This window comes from Perca flavescens, chromosome 16, assembly GCF_004354835.1.
Source record: "Perca flavescens isolate YP-PL-M2 chromosome 16, PFLA_1.0, whole genome shotgun sequence".
NCBI lineage: Eukaryota > Metazoa > Chordata > Actinopteri > Perciformes > Percidae > Perca > Perca flavescens.
In genome coordinates this window covers 16,902,450-16,928,413 of record NC_041346.1, presented here as the reverse complement: position 1 = coordinate 16,928,413, position 25,964 = coordinate 16,902,450, and the positions used below count along the sequence as shown (strand labels likewise).

General features: G+C 38.8%; 2 protein-coding genes across 2 annotated transcripts; one reads left to right on the top strand and one right to left on the bottom strand.

Moving 5' to 3' along the window:
- Positions 1-411: 411 nt before the first annotated feature.
- mat2aa (methionine adenosyltransferase 2Aa) lies at positions 412-10,650 on the top strand. Its single transcript, XM_028602236.1, has 9 exons — positions 412-739; positions 1,959-2,036; positions 3,740-3,862; positions 7,951-8,063; positions 8,182-8,325; positions 9,059-9,277; positions 9,555-9,737; positions 9,988-10,121; positions 10,234-10,650. The coding sequence occupies exons 1-9, from the start codon at positions 646-648 to the stop codon at positions 10,334-10,336; spliced, it is 1,191 nt and encodes a 396-aa protein (XP_028458037.1). The 5' UTR covers positions 412-645; the 3' UTR covers positions 10,337-10,650.
- Positions 10,651-13,419: 2,769 nt separating this feature from the next.
- sftpba (surfactant protein Ba) lies at positions 13,420-21,169 on the bottom strand. The gene is made up of 10 exons (XM_028601915.1): positions 21,056-21,169; positions 20,895-20,953; positions 19,572-19,646; positions 15,839-15,967; positions 15,053-15,166; positions 14,872-14,952; positions 14,538-14,721; positions 14,046-14,104; positions 13,904-13,957; positions 13,420-13,797 (listed from the first exon to the last, which is right to left on the bottom strand). Exons 1-9 carry the CDS (start codon positions 21,105-21,107, stop codon positions 13,907-13,909), a joined length of 804 nt encoding a protein of 267 aa, XP_028457716.1. The 5' UTR covers positions 21,108-21,169; the 3' UTR covers positions 13,420-13,797; positions 13,904-13,906.
- Positions 21,170-25,964: the final 4,795 nt, after the last annotated feature.

Genomic DNA, 25,964 nt, shown 5'->3' with positions numbered 1-25,964 from the left:
ATGCCTCCAAAGAACCTTATATTATGTGAAACACTATTCTTCCACCGTTTAAGGACTCTAAATGTCCTTATTGAGACAAATCCAAGAATGAATTCAGCCTTCTAAGACTTACCTACGATGATACATCAAAATCTGCTTTATGGCCAAGTAGGCCTATACAAGGAATTTAACTCTGGTTTTATGCTGCTCTCAATGCGCAGAAATAGACACGTAGCTAAAACAAGGACAATAAACCGGAACAAGGTACCCTAAACATAAAATAAAATGTAACTTCTGGTTGCTTTATATACATTTAGATCTGGCTTAATTTCAAGAGCCACAAGCCAAAAAAACTTCAGAACCACAGGGCATTTTTTTTCTTAATTAGAGCACGCCCATTTGCACCACATGGTCTGTGCTCAACAACAACATTGGCTGCAGAGAAATGACTGGAAGGGTCTAAAGAAGTTGTTTAGTCAAATAAATACAGCTGTCCGAGCCACTCTGCACTTCACCCGGTGAGCTTAAACTAGAATCAGCGTGGTCACTTTGTGTGTGTGTGTGTGTGTGTGTGTGTGTGTGTGTATAAGCAGGAGACTCAGGTAAAGGCTCTAAAAACCTGGCCGGCTTCTCTAACTGTGGTACCTAAACGGCTAGCTGGCTAAAATGAACGGCCATCAGAACGGTTTCCATAACAACTCGCTCATTGATGAAGACTGCTTCCTCTTCACTTCTGAATCTGTCGGAGAGGGTCACCCCGGTAAGTTTGTAATCTGTAACTGCATGTCTGCAAGGTATTAAGCATACTAATTAGCCTGATAGCACTATGTTAGCCTCTCAAGTTTGCATGATACTGTTAGCTCAGCGTGTTGTTGTGTGTCAACTGTCCACTAAATTAACGCTAAATTTAGCTAGGCTAACGTTAACGTACCTGCTCATCCGTAACGTTACATTGCCTCTTAATACATCCATGCTCTGTAGTCTGTAACGTTAGCTAGCTACCTCTGTCAACACAATTATAAAGTGGTTTCTCCGCCTGGTGTAAAAGTGGTCTAGCTACATGCGATTCAGATAAGAAACATTCAGAAAAGAAGAAAAAACTAGTTTACCGTTTTTAAAGTTAAATTGGACCGTTGAAGTTGAATGCTAACAACACAGCGGGTAATTGTTAAAGGTAACTAAGTCAGCTAACGTTAGTCCCGTTGCGGTCATGAATGTATTGATAATGTAACGTTACGTATTATTATCCGTGGAACCGTTGGTGCTTGTCAATCACATGAAGCTCCCATTGTTTTCTTACATTAATTTACAACATGAGGTGGAGTGTTTTGTCTACCGAAGATAACACTACAGAGCAGCCATAAACAACGCATCTTGTATTTTGTAATTACTCTTAAGTCAGACGGGATATGACTAGCTACCATAGGCGTTTCATCATTTCATAATCACCTACCTAACTAGACGTGTGGCATGCCTAGACTGTATAAAAATAGGTGGCATACCATGTTCTCTGTAGCAGCAGTAGAAGCGCGGGTTTGTTATTGAGTCAGGGAGGAACATTTTACTTTGGCAGACCCACACCTAAAATGAGAGTTAGTTGACAAGTGCATTAGTTGTTTTAAAGTGTGTTTATAATTGAGTAATAAATCGTTTAATGTACAATGAAAATAAATCAGTTTATCGTGCGTCAGATGTTTTGAAGTGTGTTTATATTTGAGTAATAAACCTTTTTAATGTACAATGAAAAAAAAAATCGGTTTCTTGATTTCCTAAGTACAGAGGATTATTATTATTATTATTATTATTATTATTATTATTATTATTATTATTATTATTATGTGCATCAAAGTATCCCTTTACACTTGCACTGCATTTATTTAATTATGTATGACAACACAGTAAGTCTTGTACAATTAGTACATATTTACCGATAAGCACATGTGTTGAGTTCTGAAAAAATACTCTGTGTTACTCCACAGATAAGATTTGTGACCAAATCAGTGATGCCGTGTTGGATGCACACCTCAGACAAGACCCTGATGCCAAAGTGGCATGTGGTAAGTCTTTAGACAGCAATGCAGGCTGACCATAGAGTGTTGATTGTTGAAGCATGCATGTGCAAGCTAAAGCATTTAGCAAAACGGAGTTGAGGTTGTTTACATTTTGGTTCCTCTATTGAGAAAGGATTTCTGATGTATCTCTTATGGTTCCTGTGAGGTACATCCCGTTTCCACTTGTCATTAACATCCGTCCTAAGTGATCGGATCACAAGTGGATCCTTTAAGTGAAAACACTCTCAGGACGCATTGAGATCCGATCACAAAACACTTTTGGAGGTGGTTTGAGCCGCATGTGTCCACATTCTTGTAGCAGTGGGAACAGGAATGTGTAAAAGACCGCCTACTCAACTGTGAGCGGAATTACACAATCATTCAAAGTATTTCTCATGTCACAGAAACCACTGAGTGAATCGTGTGTTTAGGAAGTCATTATCCTATACTGTTAGTGACGTGTTTTTGTTTCTGTGCTGCCTGCTCTTGGCTGTTGCCTTGAAAAGGCCGCTGGTAGGCCTATCCAAAAATGTTATTTTTAGTTTAATGAAACATCCTGGAATTCACCGATATGTAGGATATTACAACAAAACTTCCTGCTGTTATGTCGTCTCCTTCTGTTATTTTAGTCTTGCATTGCCAGAGCTACACAGCGCTGTCTGGAGTAAGATGGTAAAATGAGCAGCGGCTGTCAAATGGTGTCATTTTCTGTAAGTTCTTCACAATAAAAGTCCCGTTATTTTGGTATTTAAATGCTTTTATTATGAAGCAGCAAAATCAGGAAATGTTGGGTCTTCATCAGCAGTAACATAACACAACTCCAATAAGCGAACATAATAATAAACACATAATTTTTCACATGATTTATGTGAGAGTAACAATGCATTTGGAGACACATTCTACTGCCAGATTAAACACACGTACCTAGAGCTGTCTTACTTGTGATCGGATCACTCTGGACGGATATTAAAGCTAGGTCAGAATGGGGCCCATTTCAACCAAATTGTGCCCAGAGCTAAGGAGTCCCTGGAAATAAACTCAGGGCCTAAATCTTTGCACATTTTTATAGTTTTCTCTGGTTTAATGGAGAGACATTTTCAAATTACTATGTGGTGCATACCTTAATACACGGCAGAGATACAGGTTATTTAAAACTGAAAGATTTTTCAGGTTTCAGAAAGCTTGAACTTGTAATTTCTTCTAGGGACTGCTTAAATGGTAATATTGCTACATTTGCTGTTTGTTTTATGGGCGTTATCTTAACCTCAGGCTATTGCTTAGCAGTCAAACTTGTTTGACACATTCCTTTTAATGGAACATGTGATGTCTTGACTACAGTTACTGCAGGTGAGTTGTTTTATACTATGTTGCCAAAATTATTGGCCCATAACGTCTGCTTTTAGGTTAATTATGTGCCTTATGTTTCACTGCTTGAATGCTGATGAGGTAGAAATATTACAGCACACATTTTGGTAATTTGATTCTGCTGGAAAGGAAAGGCCGTCTACCACAGATTAATTTGTTGTATCATCCAAAAGGGGTATGGGACTAACTGTTTACATCTGCATCAAGGCCTAAAGTTGTATATGGTTGCTTTAGATGGTGATAGAGCTGCAACAGTTATTCAATTAATTGGTCAAAAGAAAATAAATCGCTGTTCTACTTAGTCTCACTCTCGTCCCTCACACTGCATGTCATTGTGTCCTCAGAGACTGTTGCTAAGACGGGGATGATCCTTCTGGCGGGGGAGATCACCTCCAGGGCCAACGTTGACTATCAGAAGATTGTCAGGGACACGATCAAACACATAGGCTATGACGACTCCTCCAAAGGTACAGTGATGGAAGTAGTTGAGTGCGAGATTCAGGCAGGTAAAGCCTCTTCCTTAAATACAAACTTCAGCATTGCTCGGTGAAGTCAAGTTTGTGTCTGTGATTATTAAGATTTACATGCAGGATTGCATAAAATCATCCAAAGGGTTTCAGCAAGTAATAGTAGTAAGGGTAGTAGTATTGTCCTGAATATCTAGTGAGAATTAGGGCATTTCACACCTATACTTTGTTTGCTTTGGTCCGAATCAGTTGATGAGTTTGTAAACATGGAGCGATTACCCCTTGGTTCGGTTTCCTTTCACACCTGAAAAATCCAAAATGTGAGCAAAACCCTGCAAGCTGCTACGGTTTGCATGGTCTGCCACATCGCAGATTGCAAAGCACACCTGACTACAAGAGACATTAGCTCAGACTTATCAGCGTATACTGTATTATGGAGCTAAATCAGGGCCAAATGTTTTGTTCATTTGAAAAAAATATATATAGTTGAAAAAATAAAGCTTGAAATTGAAAATTTAAGTTTTGGTCAAAACTTGGAAAAAATAAAACCATGTATTCAAACTTAAAATAAGTGTACCAATTTTTCTTTCAGTTTGAATAAAATATAGATTAAATTCTGGAATTATTTTGAATAAATTATAAATTTTCATTTTTCACTTTAATATTTGTTTTCAGTTCCACATTTCATGTTTTCAGATTCAAAACTTATTTTTTTTACGCCTTCAAATCTTTTTTTTTCGGTTTCAAATTTTTGGCCCCGATTTTGCGTGGGGGGCGTGGCTTCAACTCAGAGGGGCGTGGTATTATGAGTGACAGCCTAACAACGAAGGCAGAAGACTCCTCTGTCATGTTGACTTCAGGAAATGGTGTTACTGTGAGAACTATGACTGAATGCTTTCTATCCACTATATACATGTGATGTTTACTTAATAAACTGATGCAAGTGACAAAGTTCCATTTAAAAAATTGTATTGGACAACACATGGTACCAATTACACTATAAGAGCAATAAACTGATTGTGCAGTTCGGCAGGAACAATGACTTCTCCCACTTCCATGTATGACATTGAATGTAGCACCACAGTATTCACTCGGCAGTCAGCATAGCGTCCGCTCCGCCAAGGCAACCTGCTGGCGCAGCCCACAGGTAAGACATGTGAAAGATATTAGCCTTTTTGAATAGATACTTTGGGACATTATCCCCGCAGTGGCATTTTTTTTGTCATTAACACATAAAGGGAAAATAGGTGGACAGCTGGAAATGAAGCATCGCTAGCACAAAAGTTAGCATTAACTAACGTTAGCTTCACACTAGCTGGTGTTTTTACACCAATTTTAGTGTCCAGCTCAAGTTTTTTGACTTTAACGTGTAGTGGTCTTTGTTAACCTCTGTTTGTCAGAATGACCATAACTCGACAGTGGCTGCCTGCAGCCGTACAGCCTTATAAAACATATAATATAAAAATGTAAATGGTCTACATATAATGTAAAACATTATAGATAACTAACATTGCTAGTGTTACCTTTTCATGGTTCGTTTAAACAACATAACTTGTCCTGGTCCGCTTTGTTAATCAATCAATCAATCAAAGCTTTTATTACGGACACACACGGTCCAGAAAACAGACAGTAAGACATACAAATACAAAAAGACAAGTTAGTGTATTCTGATACTTAAGTTAGGCTGTGGTAGAAGCCTTCAAAGTTTGCCCACTTGGCATATTTTGTAAGGCATAACTGTCATGCTGTTACATGTAACGTTATAGTGTAAAACGTAATTTATCAGGTCAGAGCATTAATGTAAAGTCATATTTGTCTACTCTATAAAAGGAGACCTTCTTCACTGCAGCCAGTGTCAAGTTATGGTCATTCTGACAAACCGAGGTTAACAAAGACCAATACACGTTAAAGTAAAAAAAAACTTGAGCTGGACACTGAAATTAGTGTAAAAACACCAGCTAGTGTGAAGCTAACGTTAGTTAATGCTAACTTTAGTGCTAGCGATGCTTGATTGCCAGCTTTGTCCAGCTGTCCACCTATTTTCCTTTTTATGTGTTAATCACAAAAAAAATGCCACTGAGGGGATAACGTCGCAAAGTATCTATTCAAAAATGCTAATATCTTTCACATGTCCTACCTGTGGGCTGGTGCCAGTGAATACTGTGGTGCTATAAGTCATACATGGAAGTGGGAGAAGTCATTGTTCCTGCTGAACTGCACAATCTGGCACAGTTTATTGCTCTTATAATGTAATTGGTACCATTTGTTGTCCAAAACATTTTTTTAAATGGAACTTTGTCACTGGCATCAGTTTAAGTAAAAATCACATGTATATAGTGGATAGAAAGCATTCAGTCATAGTTCTCACAGTAACACCATTCCCTGAAGTCAACATGAAAGAGGAGTCTTCTGCCTTCTTTGATAGGCTGTCACTCATAATGCCACGCCCCTCTGAGTTGAAGCCACGCCCCCCACGCCAAATCAGGGCCAAAAGTCTCAAACCGAAAAAAAAAATATCTGAAAGTGAAAAACAGATCTGAAACCGAAAAAAAAAGATTTGAAGCCGTAAAAAAAGATTTGAAGCCGTAAAAAAAAATAACTTTTGAATCTGAAAACATGAAATGTTGAACTGAAAACAAATATAAAAGTGAAAAATGAAAATTTATAATTTATTCAAAATAATTCCAGAATTGAATCTATATTTTATTCAAACTGAAAGAAAAATTGGTACACTTATTTTTAGTTCAAATACATGGTTTTATTTTTTCCAAGTTTTGACCAAAACTTAAATTTTCAATTTCAAGCTTTATTTTTTCAACTATATATATTTTTTGAATGAACAAAACATTTGGCCCCGATTTAGCTCCATACTGTATATAGTTGCTGCGGTTCGGGTCGGATCACATTCTCACCACAAAAAAACCACTCCAAAGTTCGATTGAAAGAGTACCGAGACCACCTCATCAAGCCGGTCTTGGTATGATTGTTTGGTCCGCTTTTGGTGCGCACCTGAGTAAGATTGTTGCATTTTCACCTGCCCAAACAAACCGCACCAGCGGGGCAAACAAACTCTAGTGCGATTTAACCGAACTAAACGAGGCAGGTGTGAAAGCGCCCTTATTCGTATAGAGGACTCAAATGATCCCACGTTGCGTTATATAAAGTAGTGATTGATAGTCAATAACCATGAGCTAACTATCATAATGCACTGTGAAGACTGAAAAAAGGTAAATTTAGAAGCCCTTTGAGTGTGAGTGACCAGTTGTATCTGAAATTGCTTTGTGATTTCCCTATAGTGAGTAGTGAGTAAGAATGACATTAAAGTAGCTGATAGCCTTAAGGCCGAGACACATCAGGCCGATTATCGGCCGTGGGACAGTCTGGCGAGGTCAGTGACTCAAATCGGTTCGGTGTGTCCCGTGTCGTCGTCCGTCTGGGGGGCTGTCGCCGTTCATTTTGGCCGATTCAGCAACTGCACGGCATATTTCTCGCTTAAAATGTTTTCAGAAACATGTTTCAGTGAACTATTTTAGTACAATATGAGATCGTATACTGAACGGCCGCCATGACAGTCCAGGTCTGAATATCCGGAGAAAACAAACCCATGTGACGCGTTCGTCCAATCAGCTGCCGGTTTTCATTTCTTGGGCGACATTACAGATTAGCGCCGCCTGCTATTATGGAGGCGTATTACTTCTCGTCTCCTCTCGTCTTTTTGATGTGTCCGAGGCAGTTTTTTGGACCTTGGGGACGCGACTGATCATATCGACGGGGTTTTCTGTCAACGGTCGGCCGTTGGCTATATGTGTCTACACCATAAAAGCAGTTAGGCTACCTGTTCAGGAGGCGCCAGTTGTTATGTCCTGTTCCAAGGTGGTGTCCTGGTCCCGCCTTGGTTTAATGAAGAAACTCCTTTTAACTTTAGTCAAGTGAATAGTTTAGTTTGACATTACTCTGTTGTGAATGAGGCAAATGTACACAGATCTGCTCCATATATGTTCACATGTGATATGAGAGATTTAGTTGACAGGTAAACTGCAAGGAGTATTGACATATGAAACGGTTGACTCTGTTGTCTTGTTCTACAGGCTTTGATTATAAGACCTGCAATGTGCTGGTGGCTTTGGAGCAGCAGTCCCCTGACATTGCTCAGGGTGTTCACATGGATCGAAAAGAGCAGGATGTGGGAGCCGGTGACCAGGTTGGACGGTTCATGTATTTCTGTTTGAGTTTGACCCACAGCTGTAACCGTAGCTAGAAATGTGTTATTTTGACCTGTATTTACTGTATGCTGTGATTTGTGACTGCACCTCTCACAGGGTCTGATGTTTGGGTATGCCACTGATGAGACTGAGGAGTGTATGCCCCTCACTATTGTCCTGGCTCACAAGCTCAATGCCAAGATGGCTGAATTGCGCCGAAACGGAACGCTGCCGTGGCTGCGACCCGATTCCAAAACTCAGGTAGGACAAGGAAACAGTGCCTCTGCTTCCAAACAGTCCATTACGTAGAGAATAAAACACTGAAAACACTGTATTGTAGGTTGTCTTTGTTACCTCTTGGAATAATTGATTTGAATGTGCTTTCTTTCTAAATATAATTTTTTTTTTTTTTTAAAGACTGCATTCAGAGACATATTGTTACTACTGTAGATGAGCTGCAATGATTATTTTCATTATCTGTTGATATTTTTCATAAGTTATAAGATGTCAGAAAATGGTAAATGTCAATTTAAGAAAAGATCTCAGAGTGACGTCTTTAAGTGGCTTGTTTTGTCTGACTTTCCATATAAAACAAATCCTTACATTTCACAAGCACAAACAAGTGAATGTTTGCTTCATTTATCAGGCATATGTTCTTAAGAAGCAATACATCAGTTTTTCCTGTCCTGCATTATCATTACTGGCACTCCTGGTGTTCTTCTGATGGATATAAAGACGCTAAATGAATTCTAGATTAATTGAATTAAACATTAGCCAGGCAATGATGTCTTCACATCAAATATGATACAGCTTTCAGGCGTGAGAAATTATTAGAAAATAATACACATCATTTTGATTACATATTTATATTACTCAAGTTTACTCAAGGCTCTTACCCCCTGAAGGTTAAAAGAATGTAAAAGAACAGCCCCTAATCTCTTCAATCCTGTTCCATTTACAATATTTATTCATTATTTTATTTTTTTCCCCTCAGGTGACTGTTCAGTACAGACCGGACCGAGGCGCCATGGTGCCATTGCGTATCCACACCATTGTGGTCTCTGTGCAGCACGATGAGGTTATAAGTTTGGACGAGATGCGCAGATGTCTGAAGGAGCACGTGGTGAAAGCGGTGGTTCCCGGTGGCTACCTTGATGATGAAACCGTATACCACCTGCAGCCCAGTGGACGCTTTGTCATTGGAGGACCACAGGCGAGACAAGAACTCCTTTAAAACTCTGTACCTCTTTAGTTCTCCTGCACAGTTGCACCAAGAGAATTACAATTAACAGATCCATTTAAAAAAAAAAAAAAAAAACACATTGTCCAAGTCTTGAGATCTTGTAACTACATTATTGTACATTCCCACAAGAAAAATAATAATAATAATTATTAAGTTGTTTTTAAATTCTTTGGTCCGAATGAACAAAATCATGCAAAATGTATTTGTCTCAAATAGACCTCCCAAAGTTCTGTGTTTCTTCCCACAGGGTGATGCTGGTCTGACTGGGCGTAAGATCATTGTCGATACTTATGGGGGTTGGGGTGCCCATGGAGGTGGAGCTTTTTCTGGGAAGGACTACACAAAGGTAGATCGCTCTGCTGCCTATGCTGCCCGCTGGGTGGCCAAATCTCTGGTGAAAGCTGGGCTCTGCAGGCGTGTGTTGGTCCAGGTGAGTGTACAATATATCAGTGTTAAAGTGATAACTAACTCCAAATCTATATTACAATATCAAAGACTCAACCACCTGTAGGCTTGAAGGTGGCTGTTAAAAGTTGGTAGTTTCCTACTTGCTGAGAGCAGCAAGTGTGGTCAGCTTGAATTATTTGCTCACACAACATCCTGTTGACTGTCAGATTCCACTAGGAGAGCGGTTTGTGAAGTTGTTCCTGCGCTGAAAACTTTTCTTAAACTTACTTTAGGTATCCTATGCTATTGGAATTGCCCATCCACTCTCCATCTCCATCTTCCACTACGGGACCTCCCAGAAGAGCGAGAAAGAGCTGCTGGAAATTGTGATGAAGAACTTTGACCTCCGTCCAGGAGTTATTGTGAGGTATCCTGTGGTGTCTAATTTCAGGTTTTAGCTACTAAACGTGCAGTTAAGAGCCCCACTATACACATTTTACACATCATTTCTATTAATTATTATTGTGTTTCTGTCTCAGTGATCTTGACCTGAGGAGGCCCATCTACCAGCGCACAGCAGCTTATGGTCACTTTGGTCGTGACGGCTTTCCATGGGAGGTGCCCAAGATGCTGAAATGCTGAATCCCTACTGTAATCTCGAATCAAGCGGGTCTTAGGTGTACTACAGATTAACCTGTCGGTCTACTTTCCTCCTTTCTCCTCCACCTCCCTCCTCTTCCTCCTCGCACACAAACACAGCCACAGCCTCTACTTCATGAAAATATGTCCTTTCTCCACCTGTTAGTATTGTACTCTTCTTTATGAGCTAAAAGGATTTCAGTTGCAGATATTAAATTGAACTAGCTGTTGGATAAATAGTTCGTACAGATTTGAGCAGTGCTGCCGGCTTTTATTTATTTTTGTTCTGGCAGCTCGCCTCCTTTTTTTTTTTTTTTTGTTTTAATGGTCCATCTATTGTCCTGACACTGCTAGTTAAGAGTGGATTAACTTAACATATTTAAACCATATTTATAGCAGATTTCCAAAACAACAACATGGGTATTCACCAGTATTGATGGTGATTTGTAAGCCATGTGTGGTATTCCAAAGCTTTTCAATTCAGAATCTCATTGCAGTTTAGTTGTAGAAGGGATCAGTAGTTGCATCCTCTGTTGCTTTTTCTTTAATGGCAACATTTAACCTAACTTTGTTGGGTTTATGGCAGTTTAACATTGCAAAAACATCAGCTCTGTTCCCCTCACACCCTCACCCTCTCTCTTTTTGAAATTTTGATGGCACAAATAGGGTTAAACACTCGTCGATTCAATCTGCTCATTTTTTTTCTCACATCTTTTCAGTTTGTGCTGTCCCTTTTTTTAAGGCCATTTTATTTCTGACGTTTTCCAGAGAAGTCAGAAGCTGCTAATTACCTTGTGGTTATGTTGGGCGGCACCATGAAATCACTTTTTTTTTTTTTTTTTCTTTTTTTATTTATTTATTTTGTTGGTTTAAATGTCATGTGAATGTTCCAAATGATGTTAAATGTGTCAATGTTCTACTGACCTAGATAAAGGCATGGGACAGTACTCCCTCACCCTTCCTGAGAATGACTCTGGGTGTAGCTACAGAGAAACCCAGTTCAGTCGCCTCTGGGCAGGGGCTGCCTTCATCCCAAGACAACATTGTACTTGAAATAATTTATAGATTGGTGTTTAACTATTGCGGGACCTAACAAGGAAGGACACTTTTTTTTTTTTTTTTTTTTTTTTTTTACCTCACTCAGTATAGTCCTGACACCTTTTTTAGTCTCACCTATACACAATGTGAAAGGTGGATTGGCATGGAAGAACATGAAGACTAGAGCCACAGACAGACCAAGACAAAGAGATGAGAGGCAGCACACAGGCAGCTTAGTGAATATAAGACTTGGTATTGCTGCTCTTGTCTTCTCAGCAGAGCTAGTTTTGTACACGCAAAGAAGTGGGATCACAATATGTTGCTGTTATGTTTGAATCTTCCACCAGAATTGCACAGCACATTGTAGATATAACAAAAGTGGAAAAATACTTTTTTATTAATTTATTTGTTTTAAAACCCCATACCCAATGGGTCATGGGTGGTACAAGTCATATTTTTCCTGATTGGTACACTTTAAACGATCTGGGGTTTGTCAAGTGTGCCCCTCTCCTTGTTCTTTTAAAAACTTTTAAAGAATGCAGATAAAGTGAAAAAACGATGTGTGCCAAATTTAACCCCACAATTTTGTGAATTCACAATCTATGCTTTCCCCGTCGCCCCCTTGACTTTACTACTAGATGTGTATTCTCACAATGTAGTTGCAGAGTTGAGGCTAAGCCAGCTGTAAGCCTGCGTGAGGTTGGTATTCACCTTTTTAAAGTAATCACAGTTGGTACTTGGTTTGATCTGTGTGAAAATTGAGTTGGTCTAAAAATCATCATGCAGCTAGGTGGCACTGTGTCCTTGAATATTAAACTGAAATACATTCTCTTCTACTACTCTGATAACACTGATAGTTTGGGTCCTCTGGTATCACCTTGTGGGTCTTTGAGTTTACTCAGAAACCTCAGCTAGGAACCATAGGGTGGTGCTGAGCATTTTAGATTATGGCAGAGTGATCAATTACTTAACCTCCCTCCCAAAGATTTCTTTAAAAATTACGTTTACATCCTTTGCTCATCCACAAACGAGACAAATGATTGGTTGGTGTTGTACAGAGAAACCAGCCTGTTTACATTGTCTCCTGTGGGGGTGTTGAGGAGAGTTTTTTTCTGTTAAATAATTTGTTAAGGATAACAAGTTATTCTGTCAGTGTGGTTGCTGAATGTGTAAAAGTGCCTTTTCTCTTTTTTTGCAATGCCCCTATCCCCTGCCCCCAAATATTGAACACCCCCCTCCCCCCCTCCAACCCTAGTTTCTACCCTTAAGGTTGCAAAATCTCCTTCAATGATTCATACGAAGGAGTCTGATCAGTCGTTCAGTTTCTCTTTCAAACCCTTTAAAAATAAACTGCGCTATTCCTTGTGCTCATTGGCTGTGCTTTTATTTATTTTGTATCCTAAAGCAGATTCCATGGATTACATGCATATGACCCATAATAAGTTAAAATGATCATTTCAACAGGTTATTTTGTAAATGAAAATGGTAAAACGTGAAGGCAGAAGTAGCTATTGGTATAAAGAAGCTGTGAAGATGATCACTTCCTCTGGCAGAATATAAATGAATTGACACAAAACATGAGGTTAGTTTCTGTTCTGGCTTTCATACTACTTCTACAGTGTTTTAATTACCAGCAATATAATTACATACACCTTTACTCTCAGTAATGGAGTTTTTGTTCTATAAAAACACATTAGCTTTTCTTTTGAAACCGCCAATACTAAAGATCAGGTTCAGAAACCATTCCCACTAAAGTTGGACTTTTACTATCACCAGGTTTGGGATTTTAACCTGTGAAAAGAACTGCCTACAAAATAGTGTGCTGTAATGGCATATGCATGCCAGTGTTTGACAAATGAATACACAGTAGATAAATTAGATTGTAGATTAAATAAAAAATAAAATAAAAAACACCTTTTAATGGCAAGACCAAAAAATAAAAGAGAAGACCAAGCCAGTGATGTTTATTTAACACATTTATTCAGATAATTGTCCTGAGATCATCTGACTGTGGTAAAGATTACAAGAAGAAGCTTGAAAGCGGATGAAGCTAATGAAACTACAGTATATATAGAATAGAGATTTGTGAAAAGTTTTCCCTTTTATACTAATCATCCAACTTTCTGATCCTACAGTTGAGCTTTCATATCTGTTAAACATTCCTTTTACTCCTGAAGTTCAAATAATCCTTTTGTCCAAGATATTTTGTCAAGCTAATAACTGTTTTTCTTCACTCAGTGCATACAGTACATGCAATGCCAAATCAAAAAGTGCAGTAAGATTTCAAATCAGTATTTGAAAGAAATGCTATTGGACAGAATGCCACAGCTGTCAAGCAGTAAGAGAAATAATTGCAGTGTTACTTTAAAAGATCTGGGTCATCCATGGGGACACCAAGGTTGACTCTGTGACTTTTATGTCCCACCCTGAAAAGACAAATTCGTAGATATTTGATATGGCATTGTGTGTTATATTTTTAATAACATGGAATTAAGTACTCACAAAATTGCCATAAAATTCCACCTACATTACCTCTTAAAGTGTGTCGAGAGGCTTCCAGGCATATCTCTGACAGTAGAACACAGTCTGCATAGAGTAGACAAAGTGCAAATGTTATCTACTACTGAGCATTCAGAAGCTTAACAAGTTTACAGCTTGATAGTATTTGACTTACGCCACATCTCAGGGCAGTCTTCATGTCTCTGCACCTGTATGTTGTCAAAGTGCATGGGTCTGAGAGTGGAAGAAAAAAAAGGCTATTTGAATGAAAATTGATTTCTTGATAGACAGAAAATCAATTCATTTTGATAATTGACTAATCATCCTTTATAAAGTAAACATTTGCTTGTACCAGCATTTAAATAAAATGTGTGCCATGCGTGTTCTGTTTTATATAATTGTAAATTGAGAAGCGCTTTCTCATAGTGGCTCATAATGGTTAAAACAGGTGTAAATAATATTAACTCAAGCATTCAATGTAGGTGTACCAGTTTGGGGTACTTATAGTATTTCCTGCTTGCTCACTGGCACGGTTTATACTAAGGTTAACATAATGGAACAGAGCCATCATTAATGTTATTAGTTACAACTGTGCTCTTTGGATGGATAAAACGAGTAATTTAAAGATGGGGCTTTTCACACATCACTGAAGGAGAGGGAGACTGACCTACAAGAGGAGCCTCTTGCCCTTTACACAGCTGGATGAGAGAGCAGATGGCCTGAGGGGTGGCGTAGCTCAGGATTGCCTCCAGCACCGTTTTGCTGAACTTGCCAATGACCACTTCACACTGATCTTGGTAGGTGGAGGGCAAAACATGACAAATCTCCTCCAGCAGCTTGATCAAAGCATCCTGCAAAAGTAATAGAGAGGAAGTTGCATCATGTTGCCCAAAAGTTGTCAGTGCTGTGTGATTTAGGTGTCTACATGGGTGTGAAGGACAAAGAGATATTGTTTTTCTTCATATGCATGTGTGTTCTTTCACTACATGAGTGTAACTCACCTCAGTCCTTTCTTTAGGCAGGAAGTCCTCCAAAGTCTTGATGAGAAAAATGCAGAAGGTACATTGTGTTGTGGGCTGCACCTGATTGACACAAACAGCAGAGTGAGTAAAGCACAAAGAGCCTTTCCATACGTGATATTATTCTTTTCAAATGTGTCCCTTTCACTTGGACTTTACTGACATTTTCACTGGTCACAGCAACTTGAAGGGTCTCCTTGACAAAATAGTGGAGCATCTTCTCCTGCTTTTCCCAGGAGCCACAGAGCCCGATGAGTTTGCAGACTTCTGCTGGTTTCTACAGAGATAGAGATGTGTTGTAAGGCATGGATACCCGACCCGAGCCCGACGGTACCCGACGGGCCGGGCCGGGTTCAGACAGATATTTAGAAATTATGGTCTGGTTCGGGTTGGGCTCGGTCACGTCAGCGCAGGCATTTGCTGTAAAATGGTGCTGCGGCTCCTTTAAGAGAGCTCAGTGCGTATGGGTGTGTGTGTGTCTTTGGTAAGTGGGCAGTTAGAGATGGAGAAAGAGGAAGTAGACGTGTTGTATGCTACCGGAGCAGAATTGGTGGAATAAGTTTAAGTGTGCGCTGATGCGCTCATCTGTTGACATTTCCGAATGCTTTCCTACATTGCTTAATAAAAGCGGGCTTTCCACACAAAAACGTAGCCTACATGTGTCATTAGTATGAGAAAAAAATCTGATTTTAACTGTGTCGGGCTCGGACACAAATTTATTAATGCCTGGCGGGCTCGCGGGCCTTGTTCGATCACGGCTCTGTCGGACGCGCACGGGCTCAGACAGAAAAATTTGGCCCGATCCGGACTCTAATGTGTTGAGAATATAACTGTCAATAGTATCAGAAACGCACCGGCAGCAAAGACAACAGAACACACCATTACTATTTTACTGCTGATCTCATTCTGGGAAACTCAACCCAGACGATGAATCCAGCATGCTACTTACTACAAAACCAGTAATGAAGTTGATGGCCACTGGAAGCATCTTCTCCACCTCTTCTTTGCAGATTTTGGCAGTACTAGCTGGTCCAGGCAGGTGGTCACACATATTTTCAATGCCATCCATGATCTTTTTCTGAAATAAAAGGTTAGGTGCGTGGTGTTTAAACTTGGTCCTCAGGACAATGTTGAGCCTATTATGGGAATTAATCCTCCTGTTATCCTCAAATTTACTAACATCTGTTATCCTTGGGGTCAATTTGACCCCAGGATTTTAAACCTCCAGAAAATGTTGGTAATTAAAAAACTTTTACCAAATTTTTATGTTGATAGCCTAAACTGGTAACTAGAAAATGTTGACAGCGCCCCTCCCCCACACACACACACACACACATCCAGAATACCTATTACGTGACTATTGAAACATGAAAATAACTACAAAATCTCCCTGATTCAACTTAAATTGAAAAGAAATGCAACCAGACCTTCATCCACAGTCACGTGGGAGACTGGATTGTAAAGAAAGGGTAATCGCTGCACCCACTTGTCCCATACATCCCGTATTGCTGCCAATTTGTCATGAAAACATTGAATGTTTTCAGAGACATAGTGGCTGAAAATATTGCCCTTCCAGTTTCAGCATTCCAAAGGCTTGCTGTTGCTTCACTTTTTGACTTGTATACTCCTGCCAAAATGAGCAACCCAATGTAGGCATGGAGGTCTGTCACATCCACATCTTTCCAACTATCCACATACACACGACTTCCCTCTAAATTTGTCATCTCAAGTATATCTTTTTCAACTGATGGTGTCATGTAAAGCTCAAATGCTGATTTTATGTCATGGACATGGCGGACAGCATATCTGGTGGGACCTGGAATCATTTTTATCACATTAGCAGCACTAAGTCTACCCTGTCGTTCAAGTGGGGGAGGGACAATAATAATTTCCCGTTTTTGGAAGGTAACTTGTCTGCTGGTGGTTGAGAGACAACAGAAGGGTCAACCCCAAGAGTCTCATTGTCTTCAGAGGAGGATGCCTCATAATCAGGGTCCTCCTCAACATTATCCTCAGTCTCGGACACATTCTCCTCTATGTCACTTTCAGTGGTGTAAAAGAGCTGTGACAAAACTTTGCTGACAGAAAACCTTTTCTTGCAGGCCATTTTCAAATGAAAGCGAGTGTACAGAGAGAGCACATCGCACACCAAGAAAAATGGTTTAGAAGGCCGCAGTGCCTGCGTGTGAGCTTTTATATGTTCGCCCCTCCCCTGTGTATCATGTGATACAAACCATCCCTGCGAGAACCATATTTTCCCTCCCTCAGAGTGCAGGAACAATATTTTCCCTCTCTCAGAGTGCGGGAACAATATTTTTCCTCCCTCACAGAGGGTGGGTGCGTGTGTGCGTGTGTGGAGTGGGGGTAGGGGAATTGAAGATTGTGAAATTGCAACAACCTGCATGAGAAAGTGAACTCAATATCAGCCAATCCTGTACCTCTTAACAGGCTCATCAATGGTTAGTTAGCTTGCTAGCTCAGAAGAAATGAAAAGAGAAAACTCTCTTTTTGGTTTTCACTGAGTTGTATCAGAGACTGTTTTGGTTGTATCTTTCAACGAGAAACATCTTTAGAGTCACAAAGCTGCATGCCGAGGTAACGTTAACTGAATTTATAAAAGATCCTTTTTGTTTAACACTAGAAGTGCCGAAATTCCATAACTACTACTGCCGTGAGCGGTCATTTTGACCGCCAGATTCCAAACTCTATAATCTCTCATGATAAATACCTAATTGCGATATTGTATTGTGTATTGTGTTAGGATATCTTTAGAAAAATGTAATAAAACCGAAATATACATTTTAACGAGTTTAATTATACATTTGAGTAGCAATAAGTGTTTCAATAATTCATATCATGGCATATTAAACCGTAATTATTTCATACATTCATATCCCAAAAAATATGGTGTGGAAATTCATTCAACTTAACTCATAACAGTCAAATAACAATTAAAAGTATCTTATTTGAACATTTAGCTATAACCTAACCTGGCACTGCCTCCGTTTTTGTGTCTGCTGCGGTGCGCACCATTGTTCAGACCGTGCGCCGCTTCCCTTTTTTTCCTCCATAAACTCCGCTCTCAGCTCCTCTGCCAGTTGCTGCATGAACTTCCTCCGGACTATTTTACTGCTGGTGCACTCCTTGGAGAGGATGTGTGCAACGATTCCAGCCAGTTCGAGGATTAAAAACAATACCGCGAATTCCGAGCGGTCAATATGACCGTCTCTGGCTGAAATAGGTAAAAGTGATTGTATTTTCTTTGCCTTTTGTGTAATGTATATAAAAACAATTTTAAATTAAAATACAGACTCTTTTAGGAAAAGTCAGGCAGCAGCAGGATTGTATTTTTTTATTCAGCGAAGTTATTACACATATACATTTCAAAACGTCAAAATGACCGTCATGGCCGTTCTAGTGTTAAAGGTGCTGTAGGTAGGATTGTGAAGATCCAGGACTTCTCCAACTTCTCGGTCCCTCCCCCCCTTTTCTGCTAAAGCCCAAAACGGTCTCCTAAGCCCCTCCCGCCACAAGGGAGAATGAATGCGTGTGCATGAGCAGTGATTGACACACAGTTAGACACCCACCCATGGCCCTGATTGGTGCATCTGAACAGGGAGTGGTGGAGTTTTGCATATCGCAAAATGAAAATGCAATTTTTTTTTTTTAAATGACCTGCTTCATATGACAGAAAGTTAGTTTTATAAGTCTTACCTACTGCACCTTTAACATGAAGTTTGGCAATGGCGATTTGGGTCTGATCCTGGTTAAACAAAAACGATCTTACTCTTTAACAAAAATGTCTATCTCTGTAAGGACCTTTTCCCTAATGTTGTCAGAACCTTACAATAACAATCTGAGCCTGTCAGTGGCAAAAAACAAAACTTAGTGGACGGAAATTAACGGTGTGCATTTGTCCCATAGGATTTATTGCAGCCCGGTTCGCAGCTGTCGGTTCTTTCTTATTTATGCCTTTAACGCTACTTATGTGACTTATTTATACAAAATAACAGGTCGTATGTTGTACACTTTTTGCTGTTGCATCTTTACACTTTGCCTTGTGAAGCACTAGATAACATTGGTTAATAAAATATTACATGGTATAACCACAGATCTGAGGCAATTTTTTATTTTTTTTTATTCACCACTCACCAAAAAGGTGAGTGGTGAATGTCTTTCTATAATGATGTGTGACTCAAAATAGTTAATAAAAACCATATAAATGAATACAATTTAAGTTTTCCCTCTTGTGACTCAGATGGAACTCCCTACAGAGGATCTTTGAGTTCATGCGAGAAACAAACTGCCTGTGAAATGTCATTTAAACTTTCGTAAAACAATGTAAATAGGAAGTGGCAAAGCACTAAACAAAGAAAAGGGGATTCATTTATTGTGTGTGCTTAAATACCACCGTATGCACGGCTGATTACAAATTATTTGCATCTCTGAATGTGAAGAATGTGCTTCAACTGATAAGAGAACAGCTGGAATTTAAAGTGATTCATTTATTTATTGAAAACTATTTAACCAAAGATCTTAGTAAGCCATGGAGATAGCACATTGTGTTTTTTTTAATATTGACTTATGAATATGCACATACACACTATCAATAATAATGATATCAGTGAGCAAATATTAATCCTCTGGAATCCGTTTGCTGTTTATTCAACTATTGTACTCACCTGGAGGTCTGCATTGGAAAACAGGTCAGCAAGGAGTTCAAATATCTGGGTGCAGTCCTGGCAGACATCCCCAGTCTGAGTATAAAGTCAAAGTCACATAATAAAAGTAAATCAACACTTTAACTGATTTGATCTCTTACACAATCCAGGTGCCTCGTTCTAAGTTGTTATATTTAATGTACATTGTGTTTTATGATGAAGAAACTTGTGTGTGACAGCATCAGTTATGCTCCATTCAAGAGTGAAACATGTAAGAGAAGGAAGAGACTTCCTGATTTTGAAGAAATTCAAATCTCAGTTCTCTCTTTGAGAAGACAACTATTTTATACATGTGTCGTATTGCTTTTCATTTCCTTGAGTACAGTTTCAATAATTGCAGGGTTTCTCTTAAAGAATGGAACAATGATGTTGGAGTACCATATCGTTGTGTATAGCACCATTATTACGCCTCCAAAATGGCAGTGGTGAAAAGTAACTATGTGCATTTACTAAAGGTATGCACTTTTTTAAGGCACTTGTACTCTTCTGGAGTGTTTCCATTGTATGCTACTTTTATACTTCTACTACTCTACAATTCTGAGAAGTATTCTACTTTTTACTCCACTACATTTATTTGACAGATATAAATACTAGTTACTTACAGATTAAGATTTTACATAAAAAAACATATGATCAGTTTACAATACATTGTTTTAAACCAGTTGTTCCTAACATTTTTGCTTTTGAACTCATATAATAAAACTGTCTAGTTGGGGCCTCTTGAGATCAAGAGTTGAAACTAGCTCAACCTCCACCAGCTACAACAGTAAAATGCTAATTATGTATTGGTGCATCATTATTAATAGTCTATTATGTTCTATATAATAATATTATATATATATTATCACAGGAGCAAACCATGTAGTTTTACTTTGATACTTAAACTACATTTTGCAGATAATAATTCTGTACTTTTACCCAAGTAAGATTTTAAATTAAGGACTTGTAACGGAGTAGTTTACGCTGCTGTATTAGTACTTTTACTTTAGTAAAGGATCTAAATACTTCCTCTACCACTGCAAAATAGGGTGATAAATGCTTTATAACATACCATTTTTGTACACAATATACAAAATACTTTCATAAACTATATCTAGGAATTCATGGGAGATCCTTCTTTTCTTTATAATTACATTCTTAAAATGATATTTGTTGTTTGTTAAGTCATGTTTCAGGAAGTTCTAGTAGGATATATAACATACAACCTGCACATCAAAATGTTGTTATTTGTGTTTTGAATGCAAAATATTATTTTGTCATAAGAAATCAAAATCCTAAACTTACTGCTCTCAGGGCATCTGGAACATTTTGCAAGCCATCAACATTAAGAGTTGAAGTCAGAACTGCAGGGGTAATATTCATCATTAATAATCCTCATCGTAATATCTCTAATCACTTGACTTTTAAATATTCACTTAATAATTAATAATTAATCATAGTCTCACCACAGCCTTCAAGACAAACGAAGAGAAGCAAAGAAATCTTGAGCGAGGCCATCGTCTGTTATTTTCAGGCTTTTAGTTGAACGTCTGTCTTCCCTCCTGAGGTCTGTACAGGGAACTGAGAGCACAGCTTATATCTGACAGGGCCCACCTGCCACCTATAGCTCCCACCAACCAGATGTTAGTGTGATAAGACAATTGTTTTCAAGCATAGAGGAACTGTTTTTTTCTCAGTCCCTCAATAAGCTAATATTAGTCAAGTTTCATATTCAGTTCCTCACACCAAGGTGTGAAAACTTAATGTTGTTCAAATGTGTTTACAAATGTACTGTAATTATAATTCAAATGTGCAGTGGCTGCGTTGTTTCAAGTTTGGTTTCCAGCTTTCCAGAAATTGCAATGATATAAACAAATAACTAAAGAAAACATGTAAGGCAGTCAGTACCACCTTAAATCTCATCATTTGATGTTTGTGGAACACACCTGTCATTCTGAATGGGCTTCTGTACTTTCAGAGCTGTTTACCTCTGGTTATAGGTTACTCTTTTTAAGTGTATTTGTACATTTAAAGTCCCTACAATTTCAGCGATTTCAACCCTTTTTCTTCAAAAGCAGTGTTATTTTATTAAGTTAATCTTAAGAGTAACCACAGACCACCCTACCACATTGTCAGACATGGCCATATTACTCTGGCGACTCCTATTGGTAGCTTCACATAACACATTGTGGCAGAGAGTAATGCATGTAACTACCTTCCTGTCCCATTGATCTGACCTGGGGACACTTAGATGGATGGGCTGAAAGCAACACAGAGAGTGCACTAGTTTTTACTGCGTTAGCCTCATTTGTCTATAAAACCTTTGCTATTAGAATAATTTGAAAGATGCTATAAACACAGATACAAATTCAAGGGGCTTTAACATTTTATTACGGATGGCAATACCCATCGGTCTGCCTGTCCTACTTTGATCTAGACTAAAATATCTTTAAAACTATTCAATGGATTGCTGTAAAAAACATTTGCAGACATGTATGGTCCCCAGATGAGGATTCCTACATACTTTGGTGATCATCTGAATGTTCCTCTGTGTGTTATGTGAAATGTCTCCACAACAAGGTTAAGCTGAGTACATTTAGCCAACAGTTAATGTTAACATTAGCTATAGTTAACATAGTTTATATGGCTAATGTCATTTAACTTTGATAATATAATTTCATATTTAAAATAACCCTAACCTTACTGTAATCATTTTAAAGGGTTTGTGATTAATCAGCTAAGCCAGCTAGAAAAATAGATAGATCCACAGTTCATATCTAGCTATTGTTTATTCAACAGTTATTCTCCTTCTTTCCCTAAACCAGCCCAGACCACTGTACCACAGTATAAATCTAAGTGTTCCTGGGTTTAAGACACACAGAGCAGGGAGGATCTGGACCTTCTCAATCAGGAATGGAATCGGATGGGTTGCCACAATTAAAACCCTGGTGATGCTCTTCTGGCTGGGAAGCGGGGCATCATACAGGATGGTCCCCTGAGTGTTTGTAATGCATTGTTCCAATATCCACCGTGTCGTCCACAGAGTCACTCAGGAGTAGGTGGCCATTCGCCACATGGTCATACACCTCCCGAAGACCCCGGGAGACCTGGAGGGAGTATCCCTTGGGTTTACAGGGCTGGCAAGACACACAGCCTTCATGAGAGCAGCTGGAGCAATCGTCGGCTGTCATGTCCGGTTGAAGCCACCCAGCAGCCCTAATAGAGCTAAAGGAACAGGTAAATGTTCCCTTTATTTATCCTGCAGGCTGTTTGTGACCATCAGGGCCTCTTCATTAACACCTACTGTATGTTTGCTGGCCTGGGTCAGTCCATGACTAAACAGTGCTCTGCCATATAGGAGGTCTACTCTCCTCCAGGGCACTTTATCCTCGCAGACGCAGGGTACCTGTGCCTCCAACAGCCACTCCCCTTTATCTCTGCTTACAAGAGGCCAGAACAAGGTGTGGGAGCCCAGCGTGCCAACTACCATCTTTCCAGGGCACGCTCCATTATAGAGCGTTCTTTTGGGAGGTTGACGACCATATCCTGGGCCATCTTCCTGCAAGCGCTGGAGGTGCACCACATCATTGTTCCTCATGTAAGTAATCACTCAACAGGATTTTGTAGAGTATTGAAGAAGAGTGAATTCAACAGGGTGATTTTTTTTTTTTTTTTTCAAGAGGTATTATTTCTTTTTTTTTTTTTTTTTTTTTATTATAATTTCAGGTCTTAGCAGCATGTGTCGTCCTGCATAACATCTGCCTTAGGGCTGGTGACATCGTTGCCCTGAAGCCTCTGTTAGTACACTTTTATCATCTCACTTACTATAGATTGATTGACTGACCGATACAGTCTTTTATTTTCTTTTGCTTATAGGGTATCATTTCATAATAATAGTTTTTACTGTCATTGTAAAGATAATTTTCTTATTTATTAGATCATTATTGTGTTGCTAGTAGTTGTTAGAAACCCTAGATGCAAACCATAATGTCATCCTTGTCAGGTTAATCTTGTTCTACTTGACTGATTCTCAGTTTTTTGTGTCCTCAAAAGCTTTGTGTTTTATCTCATCTGTGCCTGCTGCTTGGTGAATGTGTTCTGACTCAATCATTACAGGGATTACAAGTTAAAGTTATACGATACAGGTCCATAAACTTCCTGCTTCCTGCTTCTTTTGAAAACTGAATGACTTTTTACAGTAACAAGTCAATTCAAAGTGTTTTACATAAAACATTCAAGAGTATTTAAAAAAAAAAAAAGAAAAATCCATTCAGGTCATACTAAAACTTATTTTTAATCATCTTTATAGCCTTCTGCTAAAATTCTATCAACCTTATAAATGGCTTCAGTGTAAGCCTTAGAAACAACATTCAATTAGTAAATGCATTTGAACGCGTGCCAAATGTTACATGCTAAATGTCAGCATGTTAACATATTTATTATGCTAACTGTAAGCATGTTAAGATCAAATGCTAAGTTCAGCATATAAGCATTCAGCCTAAAGTATATAATTCAGTGTGTATTGTTCAAATCTGCAAAAAGTCTACATTACATAACATGTCATTTAGCTGACGCTTTTATCCAAAGCGACTTACAATTGATCTATATATGTCAGAGGTCACACACCTCTGGAGCTACTAGGGGTTAAGTTTCTTGCTCAGGGACACATTGGTTGATGTATCGCAGTGGGAATCGAACCCAAGTCTCCCACACCAAAAAAGCATGTGTCATATCCACTGCACCATTACCACCCCCCACTACAATTCAAAGGGAAATTGCTTATACTTTTCTACAGTTATTTGCCACCGTTAATTACTTTACAAAGTAAGATTTTCGCACACAAAACTTCTGAAAATAAGATAAGATAGACTTTATTGTTCTGAAGGAAATTTGTCTTGGACACATACACATACATTAACTGCTGTTTAGGAAATAGAAAAATACAACATAACATAGTATATACATACATACATACATACCTACAGTGCACAGACACCAGTCACCAGTCTGCATGGACACCCTCTGAACATAGGGCATAGCGATCATTCACAAAAAGCCAAACAAACAGCAGAACGATGTGTGTCTGTGTAGCCCACAGAGCAGCTCGACAGTTACATGTACTGAGGTAGAGCTGAAACGGGAGGGGGAATAATACCTAACTATAATAAACACAGAAATATGACTCATAATAATTATAGGAGTTGGTATAATGAAATGAAATGTGTCAATTATAGTAACAGTAAAGATTATAGAACTATGACTAATAATAATAATAGTAGTGGGCATCAAGCAGGACCATGGCAGCAGCCACACCCACAATCCAAGGGAATCTGCAGCGAGAAAACACAAGGGGAAGAAACTAAGTTAGTAACATGCATTATTTGGACATAAATGCATACAGGTGGAGAGAGAGAGGAGGAGAGAGGAGGAGAGAGGAGCTCAGTGTGTCATAGGAAGTCCCCCAGCAGTCTAAAACTATAGCAGCATAACTAAGGGCTGGTCGTTTATACGTGGTTTATAAAAAGCTTATTTTTATAGCTTAGTATTCAATGCAAAAAATACTATACCAGCTTGAGGTGAAAAAATATTGATCTTTGTATTGCTACTACAGTACCAGTCAAAGGTTTGGAAATGCTTTCTTGTTCACTTGAATGGGAAAGTGTGTCCAAACTGTTGACTGGTACTGTATGTTGGTAATTTGAGCACTTTTACAACATTTAATTGTACCTTCTGTTGAGAATATAGTGAGGTAAGCAGCATAAAGTTCACTTATTGCTTTGACACTCTGCACATCGCTGCTTCCTCCAGGCTCCAAATGTGCGACAGAATCAGCAAGTTTAAGAACGAGCGCCAGGTTAATTACAAGCTTTTCTTTGCCAAATAAAATAATTTTGTCTGTGCTGTCAATCACCACAAAATATAAAACTAGATAAAATTAGAGCAAGCAAATGACTACTGTTATCTGTCTTTTATTGCATGTGTTTATCCACATAATCAACAGATATTTCTGAGATTCGACCAAGCGTCTTTGTGTCTGTGATGTTTGAATAAAGCAGATATCCAGATGGGAAAATGTCTCACCAAAACTATTAGTAATTAGCTAGTAATTAACTATCAGTTTTAGTTGTAAGACGTGAACGAGCTTAGTAGCGCGTACAAACAGTAGTTTTATGCCCAGTAATACTATTTGTACATGTACTATTATTGTTGCAACAATCCAGTTTATCCATGGGGATCATTAGACACTACACAAAATAAATCACTTAGTTAATGTACACAAATATTGAAGCTATATTGACATTCCATGCAGACACAACAGATCATATATTGCTTTTACAGCTGTACTAAAGTTAAAGTTCAGTTTTGATAAGTGAG